The 9,473-nt window shown below is 41.2% G+C and overlaps 1 protein-coding gene across 1 annotated transcript in view; it reads left to right on the forward strand.

Moving 5' to 3' along the window:
* LOC126413073 (uncharacterized) overlaps nucleotides 1-7,382 on the forward strand; it is a 524,918-nt gene extending 517,536 nt beyond the window's left edge. The window contains exon 3 of the mRNA XM_050082969.1: nucleotides 7,261-7,382. Coding sequence (XP_049938926.1) covers nucleotides 7,261-7,313 — 53 coding nt within the window. The 3' untranslated portion in view covers nucleotides 7,314-7,382. The remainder of the gene's footprint in view (nucleotides 1-7,260) is intronic.
* The last annotated feature ends 2,091 nt before the right edge of the window (nucleotides 7,383-9,473 follow it).

A 9,473-nucleotide genomic window follows, 5' to 3' on the forward strand; every position in this document is an offset into this window, starting at 1 on the left:
CTGATGACCTCAGATGCTAAGTCCCGTAGTGCTCAGAGCCATTTGAACCATTTTTTTTTTTTTTTGTAAGATATTTCGGCATCGTCAGTTCCCCACTAGCCCTGCACCTGAGCTAAGCACACGAACAGCCATCTGATGACGGAGCAAGACCTCCGTAAATAAAAACTTAGTGGGCGGTTACGTTGCGGTTTTTTTATGATAATGATGTGTTTCAAAATCCCAAGATTATTGGTTTTGTTCCAGTTGTTACGAAGATCTCCTCTTTAAGAATCAACATGGGTTCTGAAAACAACGATCGTATGAGACACAACTCGCTTTGTTCGTCCATGAGACGCAGAAAGCAAAAGATGTAGACACAGGCGCCCAGGTACATACCGTGTTCCTCGACTTCCAAAAGGCGTTCGGTTCATATCCTAGCTGCCGTCTAATGAACAAAATACGAGCGTACAGAATATCAGCCCCACTGCATGACTGGACTGGAGAGCTTTTAGCTAACAGAACACTGCATGTAATCCTCAAAGCAAGTAGTCAGACGTAAAGGTAACTTCAGACATACTCCATGAGAGTGTTATGGGACCATTACTTTTCTGAATACATCTACATCTACTTTTACATCCGCAATCCAACGTATTACATGTGGTGCAGGGTACTTTGTGTATGACTATCATCTCCCCCCTCCATTTTTCCTATTTCAGTCGGGAAGAACGATTGCCGGTAACCCACCATGTGGGCTCAAATCTCTGTAATTGTAATTATATCCTGATGATCTTTTCGCGAGATATACGTATCAGGATGCAACATGTAGGCTGACTCCTCTAGGAACGTAAGCTCTCGGAAATTTTAACAGCAAACCACACCGCGATGCAGAACAACTCTCTTGCAGCCTGCCACTGGAGTCGGTTGATCATTTCTCTGACGTTTTCATGCTTACTGAATGGACCTGCAACGAAACGTGCCGTTCGTTCTTGGATCTTTTCTATTTCCTCTGTCAGTCCTATCTGATACGGCTCCCACACTGATGAGCAACATTCAACCGCTGGTCGAACCACGGTTTCGCAAGTCACCTCCATTGTTGATTGACTGCATTTCTTGAAGTTCCTTCCCCTGAATCTCAGTCAGGCATTAGCCTTTTTTGTGATTAATATTAGGTAGTCACTCCGCTTTGTATCGATCCCGACGCATACTCCTGGACATTTTGTGGAAGTAACTGCCTCCAGTGATTGTTCTCCAGTCGAATAATCACACAATAATGAGTCTACCTATCCACGTAGACGCAATACGTTACATTTGTGTACGGCAAGGGTCAATTAACACTCCCTGCACCAAGCTTTGTTGGCCTTCCTGTATTTCGTTACAATTTTCTAGCTTGCGACTTCCCTGCAGCATCATCCATGAAAAACTTCCTAAAACTTTCGATGTTGTCAGTTAGGTCACATTATATATATAAATTTGAAAGTAATAGACCTACACCCAAAGTCACTTTCACGTCCGAAGACTTCTCTCCACTGAGATGACATGCAGTGTCCTGTTAGCAGGTAACTCTTCGATCCAATTACACAGTTGGTTTGATATTCCATGAACGTCGTAAATCTCATGATGTGGATGATGCTGTTGTTAATAGAGAAGTCGCAACGCCAAAAAGCGAAATGAAGGAAGACTTGCAGACGATCGATACTTAGTGCAGAGAATGACAATTGGCCCTCAACACAAACAAATACGAGTATATCGTGTTTCGTATACATAGACACAAAGATCTATTATTGTACAATTACACGAATACAGAACAATCACTGGAAGCAGTTACTTCCATAAAATACCTAGCAGTACGCTTATGGGTCAATTTAACGTGGAAACAATACATAAGATTAATCGTGATTAAGGCAAATGCCAGATTGAGTTCTATTGGAAGAGCACTCAGGAAATGTAGTAGGATCTACAAATGAAGTAGCTCCTTCTACCATTATTTGAATATTACTCGGCAGTTGGGCTCCGCATCAGGTAGGATTGATAGAAGAAATAAAGAAGATCCTAAGTAGAGAGGCACGTTTCATTACAGGTTCATCCAGTAACCACGAAAGCGTCCCTGGGATGCTCAGTCAATTCCAGTGGCAGAAGCTGCAAGATAGGCGTTCTGCATCACAGTATGGTTTAGTGTTAAAATTCCGTGAGTGTCCGTTCCAAGAAGTGTCAGCTTCCATGTTGCTTCTTCCTAGTTACCGCGGAAAGAGGGTGAAGACAAAATTAGAGAGATTCGAGCCAACACATAGACGTACCAGCAGTCTTACTTCTTCGAGACCGGAACAGAAAAAGGGGGAGCAACAGCGGTTCACAAAGTGCCCTCCGCTAAGGTGGCTTGCGGAGTATAATGCGTATGTGACGCCTATAACGTTCGACAGGCGTTCAATAAGTAATGCAGCACAATACTTTTCCTCTGCCAGTTTCGGTTCAAAAAATACGGAATTTGTAGTGGGAGATCTTCGTTACTCAAACTACTGCAATACAGCGAGCGCCAATACTGCCAGTTAAATAAAAGATTCTAACTACTGAAGACACTAACTTCTGATAGGCACAGTTAGCAAATGAAAGATTTTAATAGAGAACAAACAATGTATTCACCTTAATACTGTTCGTTCATGACAACCAGTCTTAAAAATTTCCTTTTTCTGACGGACACACGGCCAGATCGTCCGCTCTCGAAACTCTGCCATCTCTCTCCCCACATCCACCACTGCTAGGCGGCTCACCTCCAATTGCACAACGCTACGCGCTGTTCACATCCAACTGCCCAACACTACAATAGCGAATATCCCAACAATGCCAACCAGCCACAGACTGCACACACCACAGTCAGTGATTTTCATACAGAGCGCTACGTGACGTTACCAACATAAAAACCTAAACAGCCTACTTACAATACAATCGTCCTCCACTTAGCGTATTCAAAAGTGTATGCCGGCTGAGTTTCTCGCCTTCCGACTTCCATCTGTTTGGCCCAATAAAAGAGACACTGCAAGGGAAGCAGTAGGTGGATTACAGGAGGGTTACTGATCCAGCAAGACGTTGGCTCCGATATTGACCTGCAGAGTGATACCACGCGAACATACAGGGTCACCCAATAAGGTGGTCCAAGGCCGTCGCATGGAACGGATATTACGTTGAAAAGTAGGGTTTTGTAGCCAAAAAAGTGGTGAATAGTATGGCGTATTGAAATCCTGAATAAAATCAACCTGGTTTCAGAAAAATTGAACGCCCCCCTAGTTTTTTGCAGTCTTTCCGAGAAAAAACAACTCCAGTTGTTTTTTCACTACAAAGGTTGAGCCAAAGATGACCAGTTGTTACTAGGTACACTGATTTTATTTACTGTTAGCCACTAGAAAGGGCAAGAGTTTTACGCTCGGCCATTACGGGGGTCTGCAAAAATGTAGGTGGCTCGCCGAAGAGAAAAAGAAGAGCATTCCTCGGAATCGCCGTCCCGTGAACGTAACCCGAAAGAACCTCGGGTCGCTAAATCTGTCAGCGAGACAGACTTGAGCGCCACAGGAATGCGTCAGCCGGCGTCCCAGCAGAGGGAGGCGAGTGAGGTAGGGACCGCGGAGTGCTCACCGCCGCCTGGGGCTCCTATGTTTAGGCTGGCCGCCTGGGACACAACGCTGTCCTCTGTTACAGCGTCGCGTTCCTCGCGCGCTGGCTCCCACGCCACGCCTCTGTCTGTGCGCGCTCTCATCTGGGCCCACGCACTCCAGAAGTGACCGCTGCCCGCTATTAATAGCGCACGCATTCGAACAGCTGCGGCTCAGTCACTCTTTGTGTCCCTATGTAGCTGGAGAGTTAATTGCCAGGCAGTCTGGCCGAAGCTTTTAAGGTGCTCCACCTCTTCATTGAGGCAGATGTTTTACTACTAACCCTCTCGGCATCGGTGAAGGACGGTTAGTTACACAAAAGATGGCACTTACTAGATAAACACTCTTTATCGAACGTCTTTCCAGCAGTTAGATGTGAATGCAGCACATTTGCCACGCCGGACACTTGCCCCTTCGCCAGGTAGTTTGAGTAGCAATCCCTCAGGTAAGGGACGCCCTTCCTCGTAATTCTTCTGTCCGCTTTCAAACAGCCGTCTCCACATCTTACTCGATACAACCAGTACGTAAGGGACCTTCTTCTTCGTCATCTCGGCGAAATACAGAGCTTCTAGTCCGAAATCGAAATATTTATAACTTTTTGGAAACCGACGATTATGTCAGTATGTAATTACTTCTGCTAAGTATAAATATAGATCCCTCTGTCTACACGGTAGCTTCCTTTCACGCTTACTCATTGCGATACACACAGTCCATCGCCATGGGAACAACAAGAAAGGAACGATGTAAAGAGAATGCGAATGTACACTAATCATTTCTTTTTGGTCACTGCATTTGTGCCTATTTTAATTACTACAACTGCATGCCCAAAAGACAATAAGGAAAGAAGAAATGGGTATGTGAACGTTTGAAAAGAAGAACGACATACTCCATATTAATTTACTCTCTCAAATCCGACATCTCTTGCGGCGAAACGTTAGTTAATAAAGTGTAGCGGGACAATGTTCAAAATATTACTGAAAATACGCTCACTAAATAGAGATAAGAACGTTTATGACTGACATGTCATCTAAAGTTGAGGTACATTTTTAAAATCTTAGAAATAAGGAAATGAAGTAATACAGAATGCAATGCTTGTAAGGTACGCTGTTGTTCTACATGGTTTAGCTCTGGTATTTGCAGAGTCACAGAGAAAACATCCTAGGTTTTGGAGGGAAAAGCCGTAATTGTAATGATCTGCACCACAACAGAAACAAGAAGCACAAAGTAAGCCGGCCGCGGTGGTCTTGCGGTTCTAGGCGCTCAGTCCGGAACCGCGGGACTGCTACGGTCGCAGGTTCGAATCCTGCCTCGGGCATGGATGTGTGTGATGTCCTTAGGTTAGTTAGGTTTAAGCAGTTATAAGTTCTAGGGGACTGATGACCACAGATGCAAGTCCCGTAGTGCTCAGAGCCATTTGAACCATTTTTGAACCACAAAGTAAGGAAAAATAATGTAATGTGTGTTCCAGCTCACAAGCGACATTGGAGCACATAGTTCCTGTGACTTAGTGTGGGCAGAGGTTATATTCGACAACCGCAATAAATTAATAACTGGCTCCTTTTACCGACCCCCGGTCTCAGATGGAAAAGTTGCTGAATAGTTCAAAGAAAACTTGAGTCTCATCACAAATAGGGACCCTACTCATACAATTATAGTTGGCAGTGACGTCAATCTACCTTCCGTATGTTAACAAAAATACATTTTCAGTACCTATTGTAGACAAAAAAGAACTTCCGTAATTGTTCTAAATGCTTTTTTAAAATTATTTTCAACAATTAGTTGACGAGGTCATTCAAATTGTAAATGGTTACGAAAACACACTTGACCTCTTAGCCACAAATAATCCCGAGCATCACGACGGATACAGGGATTAGTGAACAAACAGTCGTAGCGAGGCTCAATTTCGTAAAAAAGAAATTCACCAAAACTAAACGCGAAGTATATCTATAAAAGCACATTTTTCGCTGATTGCCACAACGAGTTGAGTTGCAGAGAATTCTCATATCGTTGGATACCTACGCGGTATGCATCGAAGAAGCAATGAGGGAAATAAGTGAAAGGTTCAAGAGTGGGATTAACATTAAGAGTGAAAGGATACCAATGACAAGATTCACTGACGACATTGCTACCCTCAGTGAAAGCGAAGAAGAAATGCAGGATACATTAAATTTCAGTATCATGCTATCTTCTAAGGGAATAGTGTTACGTTCCTCTTTATGAAAGACTTTTCTTTCTTAGAACTTCGTGTGTTTGCATCGGGACGTACGCGAATAAAGCTTCTGTACTCCATGGATATCAGTTCTGCACCGCGCACCTGAAACAAAGGCGAAATTAATGCTGAATGCATGTATATCGGTTACAGGATTTGTTTATCGTTACTGCAGATGCAAGAGTCGAAAATACACAGTCGCTTAATTTCGTAGAATTTCCAGAACAAGTCTCAGTCGAGCTACGAAAGTGCACTAGGGGTGATATTCACTCCACTGTTATTGTTGACATTACTGAAGATACTATTATTATTAGAGTACCGCGTAGAAATAAAGCTACGTTCAAAGCAAACTACGGAATGTATTCTGAAGCGTATACTCAAGCAGGCGTTTCGCCTCGCAGCGAGAACCTGTGGTTCAGTGGGTTCCGTAACAGCATGCAATTACAGGAATTTTCTCGGGTGCCTGATGTTTCGGTGAAAATTTATTAGTACAAAATCTATGGAAGTCCAGTTTCCGGTTTATTATTGGATAAAACGCTTCCGAATTGCACTTTAAAATATGAAACACAAATTGTGAGAAAGCCAGAGATGCTGTTTCTCGGTAATCTTCTAAAAGCTTTATTATTTCTGTGAACGTACACGTAGTTTTTACACAAGTAAAAATAAGAATCACAGCTCGTCTTGCACGATATTGTTATTAAATTGCTTCAATCATTATTATTGTTATTCGACCTTCTTACTTTCTCTCACAATCTTCTCTATTATTTCATACAGAGAATGTTTATGCGTGGGCCCATAGCTGACAAAGTATTTTTCCTGAGAATTACAGTTCCACAGTTATACTTTTAATTTCCTTGTTCGCTCCTAGTTTCTGGGTCGCAGCTTCATTCTCAAGCGCACGTTATCTCTCAAATCAAACAAGCTGCCATGCTGCAGCTTGGCATCATCGCAACAAAGAAATAAAAAATAAAGAGCGTACCTGGGTAACCTTTATTTCCAGGGGAAAGTTTTCTTATTCGGCTCCGCGGGTAACACGTACTTGTTACAGATAAAATCAGGTGTCCGCAGGAGCTGTAAGCTTTTGTCAAAAATTAAAATTTATTTGTACATCGTGTCTTTCCAGTTCTGACCTTAGAGGAGAAGTAATGCCAAGAAGAAGAAAAATACATAATTTGGCAAAATGAAATCAGGATTCAAATATAAACTTGATTAAAGTGTCTGAAGTTTCTACGAATACTGCTCCATATTAAACTGAGATTATTATTATTATTATTATTATTATTATTATTATTATAACACTGATCGTAGCGTGTAAAGAGTGTCCATCAGTATCCTTTAAAAATTCCTTAATACTAAAATTCTATGTTATAGAAAGAAGTTTCCCAGAAAAATGCATGTTTACTATAGTCATTCTTTCTTTTCTCTTTTCAGGTAAGTGCCTTAGATACCGAGTGATCATATACTTCTCACAACAGATACAGTAAGTATACATAAAACTTTATTTTGCTGCAGTCATTTCGAAAGTAATAAAAGACCAATAACGTACTGAATGCTCATGTTACAACATCCTATGATGTTTTTTATAGTGTTTTGGTTCGGTTTTTTCAATGAAGTACCTCTGACTACTCGCTTAGGAAGTAATATATGATAATAATGAGTGTACAAAACCAAATAAGTTACGAACTTTAATCTCAAATCTCTTTAACTGAAAGCGGGAGTCTAAGGTGTAGAATCTAGAATTATCCCTTGGAGTTCAAAAAGTGCATGCACAAGATTCTCATGGTAAGCCCAGCTATTGTACGTAAATTACGATTTTTATTCTTACTACCTTCACAAGTCTTATACAATTTTTAGTTAAAATGCTTCAAAAGTTTCGGAATGAGCTGTTTCATCCCGTTTATTTGTGCTAGTTTCATTAAATCACACATTTGTTAGTCCTCAAATGGAGAGCGAATTCACATTCAAAACATTCTAGAAGTTTTGTGGCCACTGTGTATGATTAACACGATTTCTGCCAGCGCCCAAATGCAGTGTTTTCAGTTTGAGACATACGTCTATTTTACTCATTTACTACCCGTGTGTTCTGCGTTACACAGTTACTTATTTATATATCTCGCCCCTCATTCTCCTGACCAGTCCATTCACAATTTACAAATGACGGTGTATATATGTATGTGAGTATGTATTTGTTTTGGAAGGTCAATGAGCACTGGTAACATAAACGCATAGCAATTTCTTGGTTTGTTAGTTCCTTTCAGAAGATTCTGAAGTGTTCTTTTCAGTTCCGAAAATGTATAGATGTTTCTGTTGGCCATACTCGGTCTTAAAAGTCATTAGCACCGGCACCAATCGGCCTAGCGATTCTAAAGACTTTGGCTTCTACATATTAGAGTTTTTTTCAAACAACTGGTTCCAGTCAGTTCCTTCCTCTCGCTTTCGCCCTCACTTCCGTCCCCCGTCCACCCTCTCCAGTACATCAGCGGACGTCTAAATCAGCAACACTCTTTTCTTCTTTTTTGTTGACTACGAGACGTGACCTTACATGAGACAAATTAGGTTAGAAATGCTATGGGCTTTTTAGAGTTAAGCTCATTTCAACACGAGGCCCCTTTCCCAATTCATACCCTCTCGGTACAGGTTGTAGGAGAGTGCCATGACAGTATTTTTTTAGACAGCAAAGACAAATCTGTAGCAATTTTGGAACACTTCGTTTAGCTAGAGTTACACTACAAAACAATACCGACCAACTTCGAGAGATTGTAAAAAAGTGTCTTGAGGGACAACTTTACGACAGAAATAATGTCCGGAATTGCCACCTAACGACGCTGTAAAATGTGGAATATACAGGGAACACCCTATGACGCTAGGGCACGTCCTTGACAATAGTTATTATTACCAAAGAAATAGAATACCATAGAGAGGCAACACAGTGGCGAATGGAAACAAACTGAAGAGCCGTCCACCATGTTTTATGTTATCAAAACAAATGGGCGCGTTTTAGGACAATGGTAGATAACGTGTCAAATAACTACGAAGTAACATTCAACTGGTAATATTTAGCAGTTACGTGCTAGAAGTGAACTTGCCCCTAATTATGACGACGAGCAGTTGATATAAACGCCTTTTAACAATGACTGTAACATGTAAATACAAACATTCTAGTGCTAGACGATCTATCGCGTGACATTCCGAATAAGAAGAGACAGTCCGGAAAATTCATTTTAGGATCAGTCTTCGTGTGGTTTGTGTACCCTTTACTGTGCGTAAGATGCAGTAAATACAAAAGAATTACCATGTTGGAGACATATGTAACTAACTTAAGAGAGATACGTTCTACAAAAACTTTGCATTTATATAAATTGTATGTAGCGTATGGTTAAAGTTGTATCTGAATTCGAAATAAACTGTGTGTTAATTGTATCAGTTACGGAAACTCCGACTCACCGAACAGGTACATTGAGATTTAAGCTACCCAGCCAGTCGAATATTCAACGAAGTTGTTCGATGACTGTACGTATATAAAACTAATAATTAAGATGCCACTTAGCCAAACTATATCTCTTCTGAATTATTTTATCATCTCCTCATTATACAGATCCAAACTTTGCAGAATGACTACCCATGTACAAAAGGATGCGAAGGGT

Source organism: Schistocerca serialis, chromosome 7, assembly GCF_023864345.2.
Source record: "Schistocerca serialis cubense isolate TAMUIC-IGC-003099 chromosome 7, iqSchSeri2.2, whole genome shotgun sequence".
NCBI classification, from domain to species: Eukaryota; Metazoa; Arthropoda; class Insecta; order Orthoptera; family Acrididae; genus Schistocerca; species Schistocerca serialis.